We start from the raw sequence: 25,032 nt of genomic DNA, 5'->3' as shown, positions 1-25,032 counted from the left end.
CTAAATGTTAGCGCTGCTTAAATTTGAACGAATGAAAATGAATAAGCTGCACATAGTAGTATGCACAATGAAGCAGATGACAAGTGTGAGGGTTGAACTGACATCATCCAGATGTGCTTAAAATGTCATTAATGACCATGCTCAACACGAATTGAGCGTGGCATGTATGCGCTGCAAAGCATGGCTAAAAGTTTCGACAAATGGAATAAAGTGGCTAGATGACTCCTAATAGACATGGCTCCAATGCTAGTAGCGTAAAGAAAAGGAAAACTTCAAATTACAATCACCTGCACCTTGACCTCGCCGACCTCAGCACACCTGAGCGTCTTGGTGAGCTGGTCAAAGGTCTTGATGAAGCGGATGGTCGCCTCGCAGCCCCGGAACTGCGGCATCTGCAGAGATCGGCCGCAGAACTCGATGCCGTTGGCAAAGTTTGGGCCCAGCGTCGGCTCCGACAGGCGGATGCGCATGCCCATCGCGTCCCAGTCAACGCCCGCGAACTTGTGGCCCGGCGGGTAGACAAAGGCCTGTGCCCGGTGCAGCTCCATCACGTAGTTCCATCGGATCTCGGAGGCCGTGCTGTCGCACAACCTATGCAGGAGGGCCAGAGACGTCTTGATGAGGGCATGCATCTGGCGCGCATCGAACGCAACGTAAACACTGGACTGGGGACACTCCGGGTGCGGGAACCACGGCTGCATAGCCTCTGGACTGGGGTTGGCACCTAGTTCGCGGAGGAGGCCCGCGTTGAACGTAGGTCCGCCAAAGGTCACCGACAAGACCTGCGTGTGGGCGTCGTGAAGCTTAGAGATGCACAGCCGAATGAGGCTGGCCAGGTCCTTGTCCGAGAGGGCGTCGACGAAGAAGTAGGCGCAAGGAGCCTTCCAGTCCAGCTCCAGGCCAACGGCCATGAAGACCAGGACGTTCCGGGCGGCCGGCAAGCTGTCGTCTTCGACGGATGTGCCGAAGTCGATGTAGCCGCGAACGTTGCGGCCGTCGTGCGAGATCTCCTTACGGATGGACATGTCGTCCACGATGAGCGTGCACATCAGCTTGCCGCCGTCGGCCACCGCGGCCCTGTCCCTGAGGTTGTCGTACACAACGCCCGGAAAGCCCGGCCCGCACGTCGTGTTGCTCATCCAGTCCCGCGCTATGGGCACAGGTGGCAGGGCGACTTCATACAGCTTCTGGACATCTTCGTACGCCTCCGTCGAGAAGCAGAGCAGAGTTAGTGCGAAACTGCGCAGTGCGATGGGGTAGCCGGCGGTCGTCACAGCCGTCTTGGCGTTGTACACCCTGTAGTCCCGGAGGATGCGCTCCATTTCGTCCTTGGACGTGGACGAACACACTTTTTCCAGCAGGCTGCACAGCAGCGGAGTGAGCTTTCCCGATTCCCTGAGACCATCGACGATGTCCTGGAGCGAATCAACGGGCTTTCGCATGACAAGGGTGCTTGGAGAAGGCGGTCTCTTGGCAGGTGGGACAGGTGAGAAATCCTGCGGCTGCTTGGTTTTCTTGAGGTATGTTCGGGGAGCGGAGGGCTCCTTCGATGCGTCACTCTCTTCCTGAGTCGGTTTCGGCCTGTCTAGGTAAGACCTCTGGGGCGCGCCCTGTAAGACCCCGACAAAGCTTGTAGACGTCACGGAGACACAGTACAATGCACAAGGCCACAATGATTTACAGCATAAAAGCGCAACCTTAAAACGTCAAAAAAAAGTAAGGTAGGAGTGCAGTAGTGCCAGTCCTGTCTGTTCCCGTGCCTGCTGTTTCAATTCTGTGAATTTGCCGAGTTTCTCTCTGGGCAAAAACGCGATGGTTTAGTTGTACCACACATCCCATGAGAGTGTAGTAAAATGATAAAAGACCCAATGCACACATCTCCTTCTTACCACAAAAGCTGTTATAGCTTTGGTTTAGTCATATGGACCTGCACTCTACTTCAAAATCTAAGCTTCAGCCGTAAGACCTTTAATTACTCAGTCAATTCATTTAACTTAACTAAATTCAATTTAACGAAATGCCAACCACCTGCCAATCGTGGTAGCTGACTAAGTGTCGAGACAGAAATCCCCATCTCCATGCTTGGGAGAGAGTAGGGGGAGGGAAAAAGCTATGTGGATGCTAAATGAAAAGTGGTAAACATAAATGGATAAACGTAAAATGGGAAAGAGCTAAACGTATATGGCTCAACGTAAAATGGGAAAGTGCTAAACAAAAAAATGGCTAAACCAAAGCTGTCACAGCTTTCATTGATTAAATGCGCTAAGCCAGTAAGCTTGGCTCGACAAACTTTTCTCAGTCCCCTGATTTGCTTAATGGGCTCCTGGCAATGAAAATGATGAATCCCAATTATTAGATCAAAAGTGCCTGATATAATGCTGGTTTGCATCTGTCTTATTCTTGTGCTGAACTAAAACTGACGAACAAAGCCTCTGGACTTTTTGACACAACGGTAACTTAATACTGAAAATCACCGAGAGAAAGTTTGCGAACAAAAATGCGGTATAAGCATTTGACACTTTTGAAATGGTGCATGCCATTAACATGATAACACACTGAAGCAGCAGTTTTCCGCGTATCAAGTGGACCAAGACTGTTGTGAGATTTTTTGAAGCTGTAAAATGCATCAAAGATACTAAATTCAAAGCTTTACTTGATTAGCAGGCACGCACATCACAAGCTTATTCTCAGCAACGCGGTCACGGACAGCACATCTAACACTATGAGCACGTATTAGCAGATGATGACTCTACAGCTTCACTGCAAACATAGATGGCACCCAGAAACAAGAGTTGAGAGTGTCAAGTACCTCGAAATGGACGTCAGGTAGGAGATAACCAACACACATTGTTCGACGTTTTCGTGGTGGATATACCGACCGCCGTCTTGGAACTCCGTCCTCAGACTCGTCCTGTTCGAGAAGGACGCCATGCATTAGGGTAAGTGAACTACGAAAAAAAAAAGAAGCTCCTCCAAAAAAGTACACCACACTTCAATAACAATCGAGAACACTATAACAATAACGATGAGAAGCTGCTGTACTATTAAAGCAAAATCCAAGTAACCTCCCACAACACCCAGAGATATTAGAAAACACTGCTATAAACAAGCAGTCATTAGCAAACACAAGATGTCGCGAGAATACCCAAAATGTCTCCAGGAAATATGTGCCATTTCGGCCACTTTTTCCCGAGTTTGTCCCCAAGAGCAGCTAGTAGAAAGTTGAGAAGTATAGCGGGACCAAACCGTCAGTGAATCTGCCACTTTATGTCAGCATGTTCCCCCTACTATGAAAGCAAAAAAAAGCAGGCTTAAACCATCAGACCAAACTAATGTTAGTGTAGAAAGGAGAAATAACAAAACTTCATTATGAAAGAACAGAGCATGTGTGTCTGCAATCTTCTGTCCCATTCTTTTGTGCTGTGTTCCTTCACAATGTTCAGTCACCAACTCGCCCAACAACGTACCTTAAAAGAAAACTTCAGCACTGATATGACAAAATTCATCATCATCGTCATCAGCCTGACTACACCCAATGCAGGGCAAAGGCCTCTTCCATGTCTCTCCAATTAACCCTGTCCTTTGCCAGTTGCCGCCACTGTATCCCCGCAAGCTTCTTAATCTCATCCGCCCACCTAACTTTCTGCCGTCCCCTGCTACGTTTGCTTTCTCTTGGAATCTACTCCGTTACCCTCAAGGACCAGCGGTTATCTTGCCTTCGCATTACATGCCCTGCCCAAGCCCATTTCTTCCTCTTGATTTCAACTAAGATGTCAATAACCCGCGTTTGTTCCCTCACCCACTCCGCCCTCTTCCGATCTCGTAACATTACACCTATCATTTTCCTTTCCATAGCTCGCTGTGTTGTTCTTAACTTAAGCTGAACCCTCTTTGTTAGCCTCTACGTTACTGCCCCATAAGTGAGTACCGGTAGGATACAGCTGTTGTATACTTTTCTCTTCAGGGATATTGGTAAGCTACCATTCATGATCTGAGAGAACCTGCCATACGCTCTCCACCCTATTCTTATTCTTCTAGTTATTTCCCTCTCATGATCCGGATCTGCTGTCACTACCTGCCCTAAAGAGACATATTCTCTTACTACTTCCAGCACCTCGCTACCAATGGCGAACTGCTGTTCCCTTGCTAGGCTGTTGAACATTACTTTGGTTTTCTGCATGTTAATTCCTAGCCCCACCGTTCTGCTCTGCCTGTCTAACTGATTGATCATGCTTTGCAGTTCTTGTCCTGAGTGGCTTAGCAAGGCAATGTCATCAGCGAATCGCAAATTACTCAGGTATTCTCCATTAACTCTTATCCCCAACTGTTCCCATTCCAGTCCCCGGAATACCTCCTGTAAGCAGGCAGTGAAGAGCATTGCCGAGATCGTGACAAAATTACTGAATGAATTAAGCATATGAAACTTGGACAAGTTTCTAATGGGCCCTGGCTTTTCTTGCCTGGTGCTCGGCTCTCACAGGGATAAAATGCTTGGGAAACGGGTCATTGGTCAACACTTCCGACCCTCTGATAGACTGCCGATCCGTGAAGGACCCCTTGTGCAGTAAATGGGTCACAATGGGCTTTACCGCAAAAGGCAGATTTCGGTCACTTGAAGATCGATGATCAGTCAAGGGGCATGGGTGATCTATTTGCTCACTTAAGGGGGGACATGGGTCTTAGAGAAATTTTTTTTATTGGAATGAAACTGCACAGACTTATTCAGGTTTTTTCTGCTGATTTCAAATATGCAATTTGTTTATTTCTAGGCCAATTAGTTCCTGAGATATTAATATATATCATGCCATTGTCTGTTCAAACAATAGAAAAGAAATGGGCCACCAGAAATTTAATTTTAATGTGTGGGTAGACACTACGATGTGTGAGGAATGCAACGCTGGAAGCAGTTTTCACTTTTTTATCCGTGTGGACAAATGGGCTTAGTAGTTAGTTTTCAAGGAGTTAACCAGACATACAGTGCCAGAAAACACACGACACACATGAAACTAACTATAAGCCCATTTGTCCACATGGACAAAAAACTGAAAACTGGTTCCAGCATTGCATTCCTCACACAGTGTAGTATCTACCCACATATTAAAATTAAATTTCTGGTAGCCCATTTTTTTTCTATTGTTTCAGCAGACAATAGCATGATATATATTAATATCTCAGGAACTAATTGGCCTAGAAATGTACAAATTGCATATTTGAAATCAGCACAAAAAACTGAATAAGGCTGTGCAGTTTCATAGCCTTTGGTCTGTAAATAAAAAAAATTTTCTAAGACCCATGTCCCCCCTTAAACTATGAGCAAAACTAACACTGGTACTCAAGGTGAAACTAACAATAAGGAATCATCCAATGCTAAGTTACTGTCTGTGGTACAAGTGTGGACACTGGCAACTTCAGCTTGTACTGAAGGTAACCATCGATTTCAGGCATTTTCATTTTTCAGATCAAAATACACACGCTAAAGAGCAAAAACGTGTTGTCCTCATAAACATAATAGCACATTTGCAACTTTCTTTCATTAGTCGCCATTCATGACCCTGACATAATCTCAACGAAAGTAGGCCACGTAGACTCACTACTGGACACATAAAAGCGAAGCAAGGCACCCACTACACTGCAAGCTGCCTGGTTTCATGCATGCAGTCAAAGCACAGAAGCCCTTTACATTGCATTCCCCGAGTTTCAGCTCATTACATCGAACTTGTGCGGATAACATGGAACATGTCCAAATTTTAAAAGTTTCTCAGAAGAAAAACTGCAGGTTTTATGAAGTACCGCAGATGGGGATGCTGACCTTTTAAAGATGACTTTGACGAGTAGAAAGAAAAGTGCAGGCAGAATCGACATAGGATATGGGGATGAGTTGTGATAAGACACTCTACAAAAGAGGTTAATGCGAGAGTGTCTTTTGAGCATGTATTATACCCCTGTCACACGGGCAAGTTTAGTGACACTTTAACGAAGTGCACTTCTCCAGAACGAGTGACACTTTCGGGGCGTGCTGCTACATGGAAAAATAAAGTGTCATTCGGAATTGATGGTGGTGATGATGGCTTTTCAAGTAAGGCACAAAAAATATTACTTTTCACCCTTCAAAGTTTTAATGTACAGTTAATGTACAGTAGATTGCAAACTGCAAGCACTTTTTTATGATTTTCAAGGAGCTTTGTGCAATATTGTGACTGCTGCACCATCACACCGAAACGGTTGCAGATGGTTGCTACCATGGTTGTTACGGTCGCCATGCTAGCCGCCATAGCCATACCGCTGCAGCTGCCTAAAAAATTATTGCAGCTGAAAACAAGAATGTCGGAATATGTGCAGTATATATATTTAATGGCAACGCAAATAAGTTTACATGAACAAGAGGGAAAAAGAAATTAGCTGCGTTCAATAAAACACCATTTTTATTGCCGACGTTGTATTCTAATTTCGAAACTCTGCTACCGAGGCTATACACTTCGCCCCTCGGGAAAAGTGAAGTGAGTTCCTCAAACTCACTTCTTGCCGAGTGCGTTCAGCAGCGAGTGTCATTAAAGTTCATCGTGTGACACGATGCGAATGACACTACAGGCGAGTGTCACTCGTTGAAAATGACACTAAACTTGCTCCTCTGACAGGGGTATAACTCGAGTAAGCTCGGGTAGTAACTCGGGTTGCTAGGCAACGGGACAAGGTCGTACGTGCCGTTTCTGCCAATACGCTTGCGGTGTTAGCTTGTGGTTAAGCGTGTGGTTTAGCTTCTGCCGGCCAGGAAGCCGGAACGACGCCATCATGAGCTGTGCAACCCAGCGGCTGTGCGAGAGTGGTGCCCTCTGGGTGTGTAGGCGACAGGCGGCAGCGGCGCGGCGCCATCTATTGGAGCGCAGCTGAAGCGGTTGCTAGGCAATGGCGACTCAAGGTTGTTTGGTAGCCGCACCGCCACGAGCATACGCGATGAGCTGAGCTGGGCTCCAGTAGTGTTGCTTTCGCAGCAAGAAAATACAAGAGAACAGGACTGGCCTCATCATCGAGTCTAGGCCCGGGCACATTGATGGTCGGCACTGCTTGCCAGCGAAGCACATTCGGTTTGTCACCCTTGCTGCTGAAGAAGCGAGCATCAAAGTGGTCGTTGCAGACTCGGTCCTCCTTGGTAGGCTTCCAGTCCTCGCGCTGAAGCTGTAGCAGCCACTTTTTCATTATGATTGGTCGCGAAATTGGGAACCTGCGGCGTTGCATCAGAAAACGAGGGTTTTCGACGGGGTGGCAAGCAGTTTTTAAGGTCAACACTACTCGGCAGTGCAATGGTAAGCTTACTGAACAAAGCAGACAATCTTGAACTAGCAAATGAAAAATAAAACTCTCACAGGAAAAATGAGGCCTAAGAGGGAAGCATATATAACACTGAGCAGAAACCACGATTCGTCAAGGAGGTTAGGCACATGCAGGGTGTTTCACCTAAGACTTTACACAATTTTTTACAAATCGGCTTTTCGAGTTAGGTGAGAGATTTTCTCGGCATAGCATTGTCAGAGGTCTAGTACAACAGAATACAGTTAGTACGTTCTAACTAACAGGATGGTTAACTAATATTGAATAGTCAACTTTTTTTTAGGCTACTTAATTATTGAGAGAAGTGTTGCCCACCCTAAGTAATATCCATATCAGTTTATAGAATTTCAAAAAAGGGGTTACCCTCAGCTCTGTGGCCCAACCAATTTTGGCAACAGCGCGCCAAAATACATGCGGTTTCAAGAAGCTTGCAGACAAAGCAACCTCTCCAGTGCAGATCGAAATAGCCAAAATGCTTTGGGCCACAGTGCCGAGGGTAACTGCGTTTTCGAAATTCTAAAAACTGATATAGATATTACTTACGGTGGTCTACACGTCTCTCAATAATTAAGGAGCCTAGAAGTAATAGTTAAAAAGTCAACTATTTAATATTACTTAACCAGCCTGCTAGTTAGCACGTCTTAGCTGTGCTCTGATGTACTACACCACTAACAGTGCTATGTCGAAAAAGCACTCTTCTAACTAAAAAAGCCTATTTGTAAAAACTGTGCCTGTACATTTACAGGCATGAATAGGCAATAAAACAATGACAGAGTGTGGAGATGTAAACAAACTTGTTTTGATGCTATATTCCTAGCTTGCTGTCACCTGCATAAGTGTGACTTTTATGATCAGTAAAGATCACAGCAGTTCGCTAGCTCGGACGTGTTTTTATTGTTTTGCACCACTGCTCCCACGTAGTTCTTTTTTTAATATATATAATTTCCTTCCTCACTGGGTGTGCACCAACCAGAGTGAGACAACACTCTACTGACTTCAAGGCAATCAGAGTAATAACACTGCAAGGAATTACTAAAGAAAATTCTTCTTTAATGGCCAGCCAGAAAGAAGAAGAACAAAAAGAAGTCATCCGTCTGGCCCTGGACACCGCTGAATCCCAAGGGATCCCAGCCTGCTGAAAGGGGAGGAAGATGACGGCGGTCAAGACTCGTCTTTTTCGCCCTCTGATTCCTTGACGGGTGCCAATAAAGTTGTTTCATCATCAACCTAAGCACTTTTTCGAACAAATGTGCTCACCCTGGAAGCATCGTAGTAACCTCACGACTATCAATAGCTTAACGAAATATTCCTTCTTTACGCAGTGTTAGTTACCGCAGTCAGTATCCCTGAGGTGTCAACGCGTCATCTGGGTGTTAGCAGCACGCATATTCGCAGAAAGATGAGGCAGCTCTGAGTTTGCCCCGCGTGTTTATGTCCGCAAGTTCAGCCCGAGTGTCCCAGGAAAATAGGTTTGTGTGCTAAGCAAAGCCGTCCACTCCCACGTCGCTTTGTGTAGCGCTGGTTGAGAAATATTAACCTCTGAGAACACGTGAAGGTTGCAAATCTATACCATTCCCGGGCTTGGTTGACATTTGGGCGACCAATGGTCCGGAAAGTCGTAACAGCTTGGAGAACGAGTGAAATCCTGTTTAAGCATCGACACAGTGCTGACCTGACCTGAAACTCCTGCATGCTAGTGAAATTAACGTAGCAAATGAGGAGCTTTTACACAAAATGCAAAAACCGCGCAGTTAAGTGCGCACTTTGGTGTAATCGGAAACCTTGGAAACCGACTTCACTTTACCGCGCGACTTGTCACTTCTCTCACCTGTGAAACACTTTGTCACCGCCTTCTACGTCTCTGTTGTTGCATGTTGGCACGCTGCATTTTACTCCGTCCTCCGTCATTGTTCAAAACGAGAATGCAGCGACGGCGATGAAGTTTTCCACCTACGATACCTACGATCAGCAGTTGACCACAATCATGGAAGCCGCCATGTTCTGTTTATGTTCGAATAAAGCGTAGAAGAAAGTTTCGTAAGCTGTTCCGTTTGAGCGTTATTCACTACCGGCGTGGCGTCAAATTTTAAGAATAACGTTGCATACGCCGAATAATAATTTTCAACTGGAAAAGAGCAACCACGGAAGTCCTTCACACAGCTGTTCGGACGCCATGGGGCAAGTCTCGTTCATGCATTGCGTGAACACGCATGCTGTTTGTCACTTATTTATGGCATCGTACTCTAAATTGGTTCCCGAAAATTAAGAAAAAAACACTATTAATGAACTCTGGCGCCTCATAACAGAACATAAGTGCCCAAATCGCGTGGCCAAATAGCTATTTAGAGAGTCGTAAAGCGAAACAATCCCTAGGACCACCGGTCAGATATCACGGGATATAACACCGGCACCGAAAAATTATGTTCTACGATGCTCACAGGATCGTCCGTCTCAGTTGTGGATTTAAAGCGCGTTGGTTTAAAAGCAGCACAGAAACTTGCGATCCTGCATAGTCTCGCTTGTGTTCCGTTCCTACCACGCTCTCGCTCACTGCCGAGACAGGCATTAGACACATTAGACACAATCATCAGAAAATGTGTCAAACGAGCGCTAGGGCTGCCCATTTCCACGTCCAATGATATACTGGAGAAAATTGGCCTGCATAACAATTGGAGAGAACTGACTGAAGCGGTTAGAACATCGCAAATCGAAAGGCTAACATCCACACCCGCAGGAAGGCAATACCTAGAGCTAGTGAAATGGGTAACCGTAGATAGCACAGTGAACACCAGAACAGATCTGGGAAGAGAAATAAGAGAGCATCTTATTATCGCTCCCATACCTAGAAACATGCATCCCACCCACGGCAAAGGCAGAAGGAAAAGCAGGGTCGCACAGCTGGCTGCTAAGCTAGGCAAGATGCCACTGGGAACCGTGGCCTACACTGATGCCGCGGTAGGCACGCTAGGAGACACAGTCTCCGTAGCCGTCGGGGACTCAGGCAGAACGTTACGCGTTGTAAGACACCTTGACTTAAAACCCCTTGTGGCGGAGGAGGTTGCAATAGCGATCGCTCTAACTCAGCCAGGTACCAAATACGTAGTAAGCGACTGCAAAGCCGCAATTAGAAATTACAGCAACGGACGCATCCGCGAAATGGCGGCTAAATATCTAAAAGACTTTATCCCAGCCCACAATATTCTAATTATCTGGACCCCAGCCCACTCGGGTCTGGTTGGAAACGAGGCCGCCCACAGGCTCGCCCGCTCCTCTTTACCCCGGGGAGCCGTGGACACCTCATACGAATTCAGCACTAAAGAGGAAACCAATACCTTTAATAGCATCACAGACATTCTGAAAAAGAACAAAAGGATCTATCCTCCTCCGGATAGATCGCTTAGCTCGGCTGAGGCCTATGACTGGAGAAGACTCCAAGCTAGAAACTTCGCATCCCCGCTCTGGAGCTGGACAGGAGGTGACACGAGGGAGGATGCGGAGGTGTGCGAGTTCTGCGGGCATACCGCTACACTCGAACACATACTATGGAGATGCCCCAGTGCCCCAGGATATGGCAGAATCAATAATGCAGAGGAATGGGAGACCATACTCAGAAGTGCCGACCTTAGCATACAACGATACCGTTGCTAGTCTTCCAGCTGCGACGCTGCCCCTCCCCGGACGCCTGCGTGCGGACCCGGAGGGGCACGGGTCTTCTTCTGGCGGAAATAAAGTTTCTTCACTCACTCACTCACCGCCGAGACAAAGCTACTCCAAATCTTGTCATTCGCCTCTATGGCAGATAAAGGTTATGCAGCCACACTGAACTGAAACACTACTATTAAAAACATTAGCAATCTCGATTCAAAACTTTCATCCCTTGCCTCCGTATCTCCTTTCAACATCCTCAGAACGTCCTTCTCTGAAATGTTCTCCAATTTACCAAGACTGCACGGTAACGTCCTCGAATCTCTGCACGTTTCCGTATCTTTACTTACCTAAGACCAACATCGCTCAAGTAGCGTGAAAATTCCTGCAGCCATAAGCTATAATTTTTGTTTTCTTTAAATACTTCACAACTCTTTGCATAGCATCTCAATGCCCTCGCTCACAGACACGCACGCACAAGCACGATGTTCTGCAAACATGTCATGCTAACTGCACACTACTCACACAATCGGATACTTACTGAACAAATATTCAAAAAAAAAAAAAAAAGTTCAAGCAGACAGACGTACGAGTAGGATAAACATTTATTTTGCTGGTTTACTACGCAGGCGGTCCATTATCGTCACGGGTCGACACAAGTAAATCGCATGCCTATAGTAATTACATCTAAAAGTCATGCAAAAGTGCCTTTATATGGGGAGCTGTACATGCACTTTTCCATACTAACACATCAGTGTAAGCGTTTGCCACAGTGCTCACAAGATCCAACAGGAAACATAAATTAAAACAGTGGCACAGCGATTCCATCTCTCCAAGAATTGGAATGCGTCGGCTGCATAAGAAAAAAATTAGACACCATCGTCATGCAGCACGAGCATAGTGGCAGCCTTGTGTCAACATGCGTGCCGAGACCGTCAGTACACAGCACAACTCCCGCTCCAAGTCGACCATGTCGGTAAAAGAACGCACACAGATCATCACTGTCATGAGCATCATCGGCGGCAGTTCCAATGTCATTGCACCAGCATCTTTCCCTATTTTTACAACTTATGTACAAGAAAAGAGTGAACAACAACAAAAAAAAACAACGAAAGGCATGAGAGTTTTCAGAGGTGGTGTCCTCAGCACCGGCATCTTCTCTGAGCTTTGGCACACGTCCCAAGCACGTCCCAAGCACATCCCAAAAACGCCGGAGGAGCAAGACATGCGCCCCGACACAATCATCACGCTGCGAAGTGAACTACAATGTAGCGGCGCTCTAGGATGACATCGGCTCAGATAACTCTCGCTAGCAAAACAAATATCGGCTCTCATAATGGCCACTCATCAACAAACTGAACCGTGCAAGAGAACAATCATCTTGGAACCGACGCTTGTTCTCAGGAGCAATGCTGACCTTGGCCTGTTAACGTGGCCTTTAGAAGGCCCTTGCAAGACGAGGCCTCCAGATGGCCTTTATAGCAAAACTTCAGAGAGAGTCTTCCACAATCAGATGAAATAAAAAAAAAAAACAGCTGTAAGACAGAAAGTGGTTCCTTCCCGTGCGCTCCCTAGAAGGTAAGTTCTTGAAATGAACAAATAACTTAGCATGAGGTCAATATTACAAAAAAAAGAAGGGGTAAAGGATACCCATCACGATGGCACCAGCCTGCTAAACTGGTGAAAGTAACACTTCACAAAAAAATGCAAAAAAAGAAATAAAGATGGCTGCCTGTGCAAACATGAAAATGTGGGGAGGGCAGAACAAGGGGGGGGGGGGGGGGGTTAAGAGGCTGTGTGCAGCTACAGAGAGAGACAGTGGTATTAAAACGTGCTTAAAAGCTAATAAATAAAAAAAGCTCGTTAAAAACTCTAGCCTCGCTCTCTCTGCGGACAACACCGCCACAAAACTGGATGTGGTTATTGCTCTGTGTTAACAAGAGACCTCGCGTTTGCGCCTTCGGTTGCTGCCATGAGAAAGCACAGTAACCCACTTATTAATTGGTCCCGTTCCCAAAAAAACTGATGAAAAGGGACACAAGCAGCACATGTAATTGGCCCAATATTTCAAATATTGGGCCTTTGTTGGACCGGCATTTGCCAGTGGATTTCCAATATCGGGCCGATTAATTACACTGCTTGGGGAGGTTGGGGGGACATGTTGGCATATATTGGGTTATTCCTGTTTCAGGGCAGAGGAAAACGCTGCTCTTAAAATTAACTTCAAGTGTTCCTCACGTTGCAGCAGACACAAAGATACTGAACAGAAACGGCACGCAAAGAAGGTTCCACACAGCGCTGAGGGCTCGTGAAGAAGTAGACACTGTAGTCAAGACGTGGACAGCCAGTGCTCCAGAGCGATACACAGTGGTGATAACAATGTCTGTCGGCAAAATGAAAAACAACGTGCGAGAACTGCACAGGATTCTCAAGTTAAGAATTCCTTGACAAAAATAAAGACAGAATGACAAAGCTGGCAGCGTCAAGCTTCAATACAAGATGTCACAATGCCACATCGTAGCTACAGAAACCTCAACACAGAGAGCAGTTGTCACTTGAAGAGGCATGGTCTGACCACATCCCCGGGCACAACTACAAGGCCATGACAGCACACTTAGATGATACTCTGATGCAAAGAAATTAAAAAAAAAAAAGAACAGCAGCTGCACAGTACACCTTAAAAGTATAAAGGCCATCATGAACAAGATCTGCCCAGAACAATGACTGTCATGTACAGGTACGGCCAAAATAATACACTTCAAAGCTTGAATGATTCTCACATGTTCCGTAGCAAAAATGTCAACGTTTCTTGAGTTCATATGCAGCAAGAGCACAATTTATATTGTAATAACGCGACTGCAGCCAATGTGGAAACACTGGTGTGTGCATAGCATACAGGATGTGAGAGCCTCACAATAACAACAAAAAACATGATGAAAAGTTTCACCACTTGACTCGGAAGTCCTAGCTAGTCACCCATCCACAAAATGGCCTGGAAATTATTTCAGGAGCCCCGCAGAGCTACAATGTGGTTCCCACTTCCAAAAAAGCCAAAGGAGCGATTCTTCTTCCGAAAACAAGGATTTGTTCAAAAATGAAGTTCAGAAAATTTAGCCACCCAAAACCCGAGTTTCGAGTCTCCACAAATGGGGTAGTAGGCATGTCACGAGTGCATTAAGGGGGGACACTGGTCTTGAAAAGAAAATTTTATTAATTTAGTCATAGTTATGAAATTTTCAGGGCACATGTATTTTTGTGTGCTGATTCTAGATTATGTCATTTAATTTCATGTAAAACAATTCCTTGAGCACTTGTGCACATTTTATGCAACTATTTTGCGGAGAGTTCTGAAGAAAATTTGCTGCAGGAAACTCGTGGAAATGTATGCCATTGGGTTCTCTTGACACCAAGGAATACAATAAGGGTAAAATTATCATCCTGGCTCTCATAGAACTTGAGTAATAGGGTACTGAAACTGCCACTTCACACACAGGAATACACATTTTCCTTCTCATTTCTGAAGCGACAACTTCAAAACTCTATAACTTAAGTTCTATGATAGGCAAGAAGACAATTTCACCCCTATTGTATTCCATGGTGTCAAGAGAACCCAATATAGCATACATTTCAGCGAGTTTCCTACAGCAAATTTTCTTCAAAACTCTCCGCAAAATACTAGCATAAAAATTGCTTAAGTGCTCAAGGAATTGGTTTACATGAAATTAAATGACATATTTAGAATCAGCACACAAAAATACATATGCCCTGAAGATTTCGTAACTGTGACTTCATTAATAAAAAATTTTTTTTCAAGACCAGTGTCCCCTTAACTGAAGCATGTATCCGACAGTGCATAACCTCTCCGATCTGAACTGCCACACAAAACACTGCTCGACGTGAACTAACCGTAACCGCACAAAACTGCACGCACGATATCGTGGTGGCATAGTACCAGCAGCATCAGCACCGGCACAAGTACCAGCACTAATACCAGCAGTAGCAGAACTATCCCTTGTCACATGTCACGACAGTTTTGTGACCGTTTCCGAGATCACGTCAACGTTGACTAAACGTCGTAACTTCGAAGGAGAGACATCTGAAACAGCAGTCACTGTGGCAACCAGCAACCAATGACTTCGAAGGGAGGCACATCTCCCTCTGCACCATTTCTCGCGACTAAAACAAGCGCACAAAAAACTCTCAAAGACTGCGTGGCAACCAGACCGGGTTGTTACACGAGATACAAACATGGAAGCCAGGCTTTTCCTAAATTTTCGCCACTATTAAAGAAAAAGAAAGAAACACATACAAAAAGGCTACTCGAGACTCTGCCCACACTTGCACATCATGGCCCCGGACAACTCGGCGATGATTCCTCTCTCATCATAGGCTTGGAAGCTACCATAATTTCATTTAGCTCGCATTCACTCAAACACCTAGACAATACTGACTGTGCACGCCTGCGTCAGAAAACACACGACTGTGGACAGTTGTATAAGCCTCAGCACACCCGACAGGAACCCCGAACGTCACTCTAAAAAAATGCAAAGCCTCAGATGGTTCACTCTGGTAAGCAATTGCAGGTTGTGGCAGTGTAACTTGAAGTTTGCCAGTTGTCGTTCCATCCAAACTGTCTCCCCCCCCACCGGGGCCCATGCGCTGTTTTCATTTCCACAGAGAACCTCGTTTAGAGCACTATTTGTCCACGATTAACTCATTTTTACCCGGCCTTCCCAAAAAAACAACTGCCTTCATTGGCCCCCTTATCCAGTGCTTTTCAAGGCAGCTGAGGAGGACGGGTTTCGTGAAAAACTGGGAATCTCAAAGCCCACGCTACTTCTGTGCATGTCGGAAAACGCTCCCCGAATTTCTCGGCTCGCGTGATCTAGAGAGCATTGCAACACAGTACGCAAGGTGTCATGAAAACACAACAAAAAGAACAGAAAAAATGCACACCGGAGGCGTGACACACGGCCTCGACAAGACCTGCGGACAGTTGTGACGATGGCGGACAACGGTGGCTTCAGTCCGGTTCCTCCTCGCGGATGCTGCTGGTGGTGATGGATTCCGCGGAGGAGGAGGCGGAGCAACCACGACACACACTCGTCGTCGAGGACAGAGTCAGGGAGAAATGGAGAGGATGATGATGGGAGAGAAAGAGAGAGGGGGACACGGGGCTGTGCCGTTATGATGAGCACTGCACTTCGACGGGGCACGGCAAGCTCGGTGGCGAGGAGGGGCAGGCGGCCGGTTGAGAGATGGGGGCCACTGAGGAGGAGCCGCTCGACAGCACAGGCGCACCTGGAAAGAAAATTCCACCATGACACGTGTCAGGCATGCTTACGCCTTGCAATTCAAAGCCATACCTGCCCTGTTCAGCAGAACATTCAACATAACAACCCAGCATACCACACCCCCTGCAAGTGGCGCTTCTCCTAACAGCTCTCTCTTGATGACTTTTCGCGCATGGAGACTGGTTGGTTGTGTGGCCTCGGACACCAGACAGCTGCAACACCGTGTGACAACGTGTCCACAAGCTGTTTGCAGCGCTGTGAGGGCTGCAGCAATCTGAGCTAATCTGAACACCGTGCGCTATAAAAGGTGTTCCTAGCCACTGCCTATAGTAAGCCATTTAGTGTAACACTTATGCTACAAATCTAGAATGCAAAAAAAAAGAAGAAAACATACTTTGAGGCTGTGAAAAAAGTCCACAGAACACTTCTGGGCGACCTTCACATGCTAGACTTCCCCTTTTTTCTTTCTGTGCACACTCGCATTTAAGTAATGCCACAAAAAGGTGCTTCAAGAGAGTGAATTAACTCAAGTGTTTTCACTCACTTGACTCTTTTTTCTTCGCACGCTTGCGCCGCCGGTCTATCACTGCCACCTCAGCCTTGAGCTGCATGTAGACCTTCCGCAGCTCAGTCAGCCGGTCCTGAATGACGGCTATCCGTTTTTCAGCATCCATGCTATCATCTGCAAGAAAAGGAAAAAATACAAGTAAATAAACGAAACAAATGAAATCCATAGTCAAAACAAGAGCAGCTGCTGAGGCAGCGATCGAATGTAGAGCCTTAAGGCATCTTACATAGGTCGTTGGTTCGAATCCCTGCCGCAAGCTAGGCTCTAACTTAACAAGCAAGTTCATGCTGCACAGAACCCTGAATACTCTGTGACAAACAGCTGAGCCGCAATGTCCATATGAAGATTCGTAAAGACGTAGAATGGGGGTACACTGGTCGTCGATTCGAATCCCTGCCTTGAGCTAGGCTCTAACTTAACTAGTAAGTTTATGCTGCACGGAACGCTGAATCGTATGACATCACCCAGAACATTCTGCAGAAAACACTGGACCCACAAAGTTTACACGAATGTCGGGACTAAGTGGCCCCACTTTGATGCCTGCCAGACTCGGGCATCACACAGCAGCCTGTCGTCATTCTACTCCATTATGCAACCACCTCGGATACCATGGCAACCACTGGGTTACGATTTGCGTCACAACGCCCAACGCTGAGACCCGAAACGCAAGAAGTAGAGCTTAATACCCATTCCACACGCGCACAAGAAATGGTAGTAAATGCTTAAGGCCTTAAGTCTGTTAATGCCATTATTTTCGGAGTTGGTGCTGCACGTCCACATTTAATGCCATTATCAAAAGTGACAATGACGATAACGCTTGCAAGGTAGTCAAAAGTTTCATCTGAATATAAACATTCCTAATGAGCACAATATATCGGGAATGTTGTTCAAATGTAATGTAAAAACGCTTTTCCAGAAAATGCAGCTGTTCCTGCTTTACAAGTCGAAAAAGTAGCCATAAACTCGCATGTCAGCACATAAGTCGAGAGTACCAGTCAATAAGGCTGGTTAAAAATGGCGCTGTTCGCATCGAAAATGCGGTATTGATGCCTAATCTGACTGAAAGTTAAGAATTAACCATTTCCTACTGGTTAGGAAGTTGTTACTAAGAAAGCTGCATGCTTTTCTGCGTGTGGAATGAGAACGAGAGTACACATTGCACGGGTGAATGAGTTGTGGCGCACTCAGTAGGTCGCGAACGGCAGTAAGGCTAATGCCATTAAAACTTAAGGCAGTAAGCACTTAATGGCATTAAATCTGTCCGTTTGGCACGGGTATAACGCTCTAAAATTACTGACAGGCGGCAGTCGCCATTTTCGCTTGCACAGACCCTTCTAAATCCTAACACGTTTAAAAAGCAGACAACATCAAGATGATCCACCCACCCAAAGGAAGGTCAAAGTTGAACTTGGACGGCCGGTGGCAGCTGCCAGTGTTGGTGCTGCCCAAAGCTGTCACCGTGCACGAAGCCGCCATGGACGTTGGCGTGCAAGAACCGCTGTCCACCATGGACATCAGCCCAGAAGAATCTGCAAAGGACAGGAAACGAAAAAAGCAAACAAACTGAGCACAGAGCTTCAACTCTTTCCTGAACACACCCTCAGGTAGCAATGACCAATGACCAGTGACCGCTGTTTTAAAATGTGAGCTAAAAAATGCAACCTACCACTCTCTGACAGCTAGTTATCGTGCTATAGCCGCAAATTCTGAAAAGTTCTGTTCAACTTCAATCACATCATTCATTTTTCTCAAGCCCAGCAATAGCCCCCCCTTCAGTCGCGAATCATTCTCCGGTGTTGGAATGATCCTCCGCTTCTAGATTTGAGTAAAGAACATGCAAAGAAGGAAAAAAACTTTTTCTTCGGCTCCTAAAACGACCGAACTTGGAAGCTAAGTCCATTATTAGCAGAACAAAGTTCATTATTAGGAGAACAATTCAGTAAAACAAAAACCCAGAAAACTGCTGTTTAATAAAAAAAAAAATCGCAATTTTGCCCTGCATCCCGGCTCAATTTCAACTTCCTGTTTAATCATTTTGCACTTTAGTAACATCAACACAAACTTTGTATTCGTATAAAGACTGCACTTAAATCAAACTCTGCATAATGTGAACAAATTTTTTGCGGCCCTTAATCAAACTGTACAGAGTCAACTTTATTTAGAGCACCTGACAACTTTAGGATAAGCAACGCTCTCTACAACGATTTGATTCCGCGCTTTGTTCAATCAAACAGAAATTACGCAACAAATGCTTACCCCTCGCACTTCGTCCGCTCGTCCGATGCGTCTTCCCTTTCGAGTCTCCGTGCGCCGCGGAGAGCATCGCCTTCCGCGCTGCTTTTCTCGCCCTCTTCCCATGACTCATGAGTGCCTCATCGTCATGCGACGGGGGCCGCTTCATCCCAGCCAGCAACTTGTGCCGCTCTGCGGATGACGCACTGTCCGTCGTGCGTGAAGATGACGAGTCATCTTCGCCAGCTGCCTTGTAACCCACCGCGCCGTCTGCGGAGCCTCGGCTGTTCTCAGAGTCCGCCGACATGGTGCTCTCTCCATCGATGACGTGGAACCCGTCGCCGTCTCGCCGGGGCGAGCCAGCCAGCGACGACGATGGCGAGTCATTCTCCGCGCCGCCGCTGTCGTCGGGCGTCGTCGGGGGTGTGTTGTCGAGGACAGCCGACGAGGGATCCGAGGTCGACGGCCCAGCGAGAGCCGCTTCGGCAACCGAGGTGAAGATGTCCATCTTCGTTGGGCCCTGCTGCTGTTGCGAATGCGAAGGCTGCTGCTGCTGATGATGATGGTGGTGGTGAGGATGCGGGTGATGGACATGTTGATGGTGGTGATGCTGATGGTGATGGTGGTGGTGATGGTGGTGCCCATGAGCCTGGTGATGTTGAGCTTCAGCATCCTCCTCTCCTTCTCTGGTCGGACTCGCCGGAACTTTCTCCTCGCACAACAGGAACAGGGACTCAGCCGACTCGGCCTGCGGCTCCGTCGTCTTCATCTCCACTTCCTGTCCGCACACCTCGGCGAGCGTGGACAGATAGTCGTGGTGGAACGGTGGCGAGGGGCGCACCGCCTTGCGCTTTTCGCGTTTGATCTTGCCCGTGAAGGTTCTCTCAACATCACCCACCGCCTCGTCAGAGTCCTCGTAGGTGGCAGCGGAAGAAAACTTCTTCCGCTTGCCCTTCTTCGCGGTCTCGGGGTGGTCCTTGTTGGCTTTGCGCATCTTGCGCTTCGCCTTCTTCACACCAGCCATCTCCGGCTCGTCACCGGTCACCACCCCTTTCAGCTTCTTGCGCTTCTTCACCACGCGCTGCTCCCCGTCGACCTTGCGGCACTTCTTCATGCGCGGTGCCTTTGCAGTCGTGCCGTCGGGCAACAGCTGGCCCTTCAGTTTCTTGCGGCCTTTGAGCTTCCCCTCGGCGCCAAATTTCGTCTTGGTGCCTTTGAACTTCTTCCGCTTGATTACTCGTTTTGTCGAGGGTTCGCCTTCAGGAGGACCCACTTCAACTTCTGCCGCTGACACCACCGTCTCGCCGCCGACCGGCGGGAATTCGACAGGCTCGTCGGCGCTCTTCGTGCCTTCCTCTTCCACCTTGAGGGCGTTGGAGTTGCTGCCGTCATCGCTGAGCGACAGCGCCACCTTGTAGAAGTCCTGGGTGGAGGCGGACTCCGACTCCTCCTTGACGAACTCGATGCGGTCCACAGTGCTGGCTGGCTCCCTGTCGGCATTGTCGGTGGGGCTGCTCGGAATGTTGTCCTCGTCCTCATCTTCCTCCCTGTGCTCTTCCTCTTCCTCATCATCTTCCTCGTCCTTGCAGACGTCGAACTCTGACGCCGGGAGGGAGTGCTCGGGCGCGAGCAGGGCGTCCCTCTCAGGACCCTCCTTGGCTACAAGCGAAGGGGGTAGGAGAAGCACGTCGCTGATGCTCTCCGCTGCGAGCTCCTCCACGTTGTCGTCATTCTCGCCAGGAGGCGACGGCGGACCGGCAGCTTCCTGTTCATCAGCAGCTTCCTCCACCTCCATCTCCTCATCTTTCTCTTCAACCTCGTTCTTAGTAGGCACCTCTTCGTGTTTCAGCCACTCACCATGCTTCGGCACTTCTTGTTCAAGTGCTGGCGGGAAGATGGTGATCACTCGTGTGGCAGCAATAACTGGCGGCTGGCTGATCTCAATAGGCGGTGGAACGACCTCGGGCTCTTCCGCCTGTTTTGGCTCATCCTCGTTGGCTTCAGCCGTCTCCTCAACAACGGCAACTTCATCATGCTTGACAGCAGAGATGGCTGCAGCGGCTGCCGCCACCTCCGGTTCGACGGACACCGGTTCGTCGTCGTCAGCAGCGTCGTCATCGGCCTTGTCGTCCTCGAAGATGACCAGACTGCCTTCTTCCAGCAAGCTGTCTTCCTCGTCAGCGACCGTATCGAGCACTTCCTCAACTTCCCCAATCTTTGTCGTTTCCTCCTCAACCTGCATGGTCAGCTCGGCTTCACTTTCTTCATCCCCACCTCCTTCTTCACCGACACTCATCTGCATATCCTCCTTGCCCTGAGCTCGCGGAGTCAATGGGAAAGCCAGAGCCGTAGCCGAGCTCTCATCAATGTCCGTGTCCTCATCGTCTCCGTCCATCTTCTCCTCTGGTTCCTCCTCCTCCTGTGGCTCCTCCTTAACCGCGACCTCGCGATCCAAGATTTCAAGCTTGGGCTCCGGACTGCTCGGGAGCAGCGGGGCATCCTCGCTCGAGTCGGTCGTGGCCGACGTCGTCTTCTCCATGTCGTCCAATGGCTCGGTCTCAATCTTGATGGACACGTGGCTTTTCTCCGAGGCTACGTCGTCATCTCCGGAGCCCTCGTCGTCGTCCAGACATGGCGGCGAGTGCGTCCCCGACTTCCGGCGGCTGCGTCGGCGGGGTTCGAGGCCGCCGGCAAATGCCGGTCCGGAGGTCGGGGTGCGCTCCGACCGCATGGTCCGAGTCGTGGGCACGGATGAAGACTTTCCGGGGGGCGGAGTTGCCGACAGGGCCCTGCCTCGATTGGATGAAACACTGGGGGGACGACCTCGGCGCACCGTCTTCTTGCTGCTGGAGGTTGGCGAGTCGGACGAGCCGGTGGAACTGGCCGAGCTTTGTGTTGCAGCTGCCGGCGGCTGGCTGCCGTTGGGTCCGGTCTGTGCTTTTTGCTGCGGCTGGAAATGTAAGAAAAGTGTTAGCTCAACAGTGCCCAACTGACGAAGACACTGCCTTGTCTTCACTGGTCAGAAAATACTGCCATCAATCCGTCACCCTCAGCGATCCCGAGCCATCCTTAGAGTTAAGATTTCTGAACTGAAGGTACGACGAAAAGTCAAAGGTGGCCAAAGCTAGCCATATACAGCAGAGCCCAAATGTAACAAAAGTGTGGTTATTAAGAGAGAGTGTGACGCAACTGTCGCTATGTACATTAGGGCTGCTGCACTAGGCCTTGGAGAGAATGAATATCCATGGGATCTGGCTTAAAGGTGCACTGAAGAGGAATCTGAACTTGTCTTTTTGCCGCGGGAACTCGATCTACACGTTCCGAGCTTTCTTAGAAACTGCGATTTACTGCCCTGTGTGGCCCATTTCCCCAATTAAATCGAATTAACGTCCGGCTCCCGCCTTTTTTTTTTAATTCTGCCTCGTACGGTGGGCGGAGTCGGCCAACACGTGGAGCGCCTTTCACCCAGTCCCGTGGCGGCTTGCCGCTCTGCCAGCGGCGGAGTAATACGTAGTAGTCCGTAGTAGCAAATAGTCCGCGCGTATTTTTATTTCTTCGGGCTTATTTTGCGGCTATATTATCTGCGAATGAAACTATTTATTCATGGAAACCTAAAAAAGAAAATAAAGCGAAAGCAAAGCCTCCACGGGACTGGGTGAAAGGCGCTCCATGCGTTGGTCGACTCCGCCCACCGTACGAGGCTGAATTAAAAAAAAAAAAGGCGGGAGCCGGACGTTAACTCGTTTTAATTGGAGAAATCGGCCACACAGGGCAATAAGTCACTGTTTCTAAGAATGCTAGGAAAGTGTGGATGGAGTTCCCGCGGCAAAAAGACATGTTCAGAATCCTCTTCAGTGCACCTTTAAGTGGACAAGCAGAACAGACGTGCTGTGTGGATGGGCAGTCATGAGCAACGCCACAAGAGCACGCCCAACGCATTTTGAGCCGTGCCTCATGCAGTGCAGCATTGTCCAGCATACACTGGGGAATGAAGAAGGGTCTCTTGCTTCTGCCCACAGTGGAATGTGGTGAATGAAACTTTAACAGTTTGCACTCTCTCTGCAACAATGCTGAAAAAAAAAAACTAGGGTTGATGGCTCTTGGTTCGACACAGGACTCAAGCGCCACAGGTCTAAGAGACACTGCGATGGTCAACTCAGCATCCTTTGAAACAAGGCAGAGTTTGCTCTGCAAGCAACTGCAAGTGCGCTTGACTGGAACGCATGGCTTTCAAAAGATGCTGATGACTGTTATACCCCTGTCAAGCGGGCAAGTTAAGTGCACTTAAGGAGAGTGTACATCACTGTAAGTACACTTTGCCGCATCTAAACGACGCAAGTGAGTGTCACTCGCGGGAAAGTGCACTCCGCTGGGAGTGCGTTCACGGACCCCACTTTGCTGGCCGAGTGCGTAGCCTCGACGCCAGCGGTTCCAATGGTACAAAATTTATAATGCATAAAAAATACTTACAACTTTATTTTACGTGTTATGACACTGTTTTCAGAAAAAAAGTTCGTTGGTTATAGCTACAAGGTAAGCAACAAAACAAGTAAACGTGAGCAGATGCAACATCACTGCCCGCCGCCATCTTGTTTGTTGTCGAAATTCTGGATAGTCTTGGCTTTTCTGCTATTTTCATTTTTTTTCATCGTTAAAAACTGTTCAGCCTCGTTTTATTTGTGCTATCAAGTTAAGCAATCAAATATTATAAGTATTTTTTTCTTTTCCATCGTGCTGTTCAGAAATTCCGCTCATTCTCTGTCGCCATTTTTTTTACTATGAGTGCACTTTGCTTTCCCGTTTAGCACCGCGTAGCCCAAAGTGTCACTCGGGATGCCGAAGCGCACTCCCCGTAAGTGCACTTAACTTGCCCGCTTGACAGGGGTATTAGTCAGCAGGGTTGCCGTTGGTGGCTACTTTGCGCCAAATTGGCTACTTTTCGACCCCGTCTGGCGATGAAAATTTCACGCTGGCTCCTTGGCTACTTTCTGGCTACTTTGAACTTCTATTTTGGCGCATTTACTAGCCATATTTTTTTGCAATTGCATATACAATAGCAAGCAAGAACAGAAAATAGCAATTATTTCCAAGCTTTGCTGTCCTCATTGATGTCCTGGTCACCTTGATGCGCGCGCGCGTCCTCGACGCATATATTCCTCCAACGAACTGGAGTCTGAAATACGCCAGCAGCAGAAAATTAGCGGTGCACTTGATCGCACATCATGTTTGACTTTCTGGCACGCAGCGGCATCGTACAAGGACACTTGCGGCGAATGCCCTTTTCAACACCTGGCGCAAGGAGCACTGAAAATTTTGACCCTTCCAATTTCTAATGCTGACGCAGAGCGCGTGTTCTCTTGCGTGAACTTGACGAAAACAGAGATCCGTAACAAAATGAAGCTGGACTTGCTTATGGCGATTCCGTGAATCAAATTTGGGCTACGATTCCAAGAAAAAAACAGCACCATCGTTTAACGTTCCTGCTGAGTTGTGGAGTAGAATGTGCCAAATTTACTCCGGCAAGAATACTATCTACTCTATAAAAAAATAGATAAATTACGCGGACTGAACTGTTATTTATTTGCAACGTACCTGATACTTGAAGGCCGAGCAAGAGGCCCAAAATCCCGTGCTCTTTATTTACTCTGTGTTTTTGTATTGATTCAAAATGATATTATTTATTGTTCATTAATAAAAGTTGCTAATAATAATGGTTCTTTTCTGCTTGGCTACAAATTTGGTGCCAAGATCAGGTGGCGTGGCTACTTTTGGCTACTTTTAGCTTCAGTTCTGGCTCTTTTTGAAAAATTCCCAACAGCAACCCTGTTAGTCAGCTTCCCTGCTGCGACGACTGTGCACCATTTTTCCTTTCAAAAAGGAAGCCTGCTTGCAGTGCGACCTCCCAGCCCAAGGCAGTCAGTCATTCAGCCACAGCTAAACACACAACAAAACTCCACCCTTCTATAC

General features: G+C 47.7%; 1 protein-coding gene across 3 annotated transcripts in view; it reads right to left on the bottom strand.

Annotated features, from left to right (window-relative positions):
- Window positions 1–11,558: 11,558 nt before the first annotated feature.
- The window catches only part of LOC149329106 (uncharacterized), a 62,643-nt gene continuing 49,169 nt past the window's right edge, over window positions 11,559–25,032 (bottom strand). For all 3 annotated transcript variants that reach the window (XM_089560109.1, XM_089560106.1, XM_089560107.1), the window contains 4 exons: window positions 19,090–22,015; window positions 18,219–18,362; window positions 16,810–16,947; window positions 11,559–16,272 (listed from right to left, as the gene is read on the bottom strand). In XM_089560109.1, the coding sequence (XP_089416235.1) occupies window positions 16,157–16,272; window positions 16,810–16,947; window positions 18,219–18,362; window positions 19,090–22,015 (3,324 nt within the window). In that variant the 3' untranslated portion in view covers window positions 11,559–16,156. The remainder of the gene's footprint in view (window positions 16,273–16,809; window positions 16,948–18,218; window positions 18,363–19,089; window positions 22,016–25,032) is intronic.

Source organism: Amblyomma mixtum, chromosome 9 (assembly GCF_055824585.1).
Source record: "Amblyomma mixtum isolate Tamu chromosome 9, ASM5582458v1, whole genome shotgun sequence".
NCBI lineage: Eukaryota > Metazoa > Arthropoda > Arachnida > Ixodida > Ixodidae > Amblyomma > Amblyomma mixtum.
Note: the sequence above shows the minus strand (reverse complement) of the source record. Positions and strands in the feature narration are given on the sequence as shown.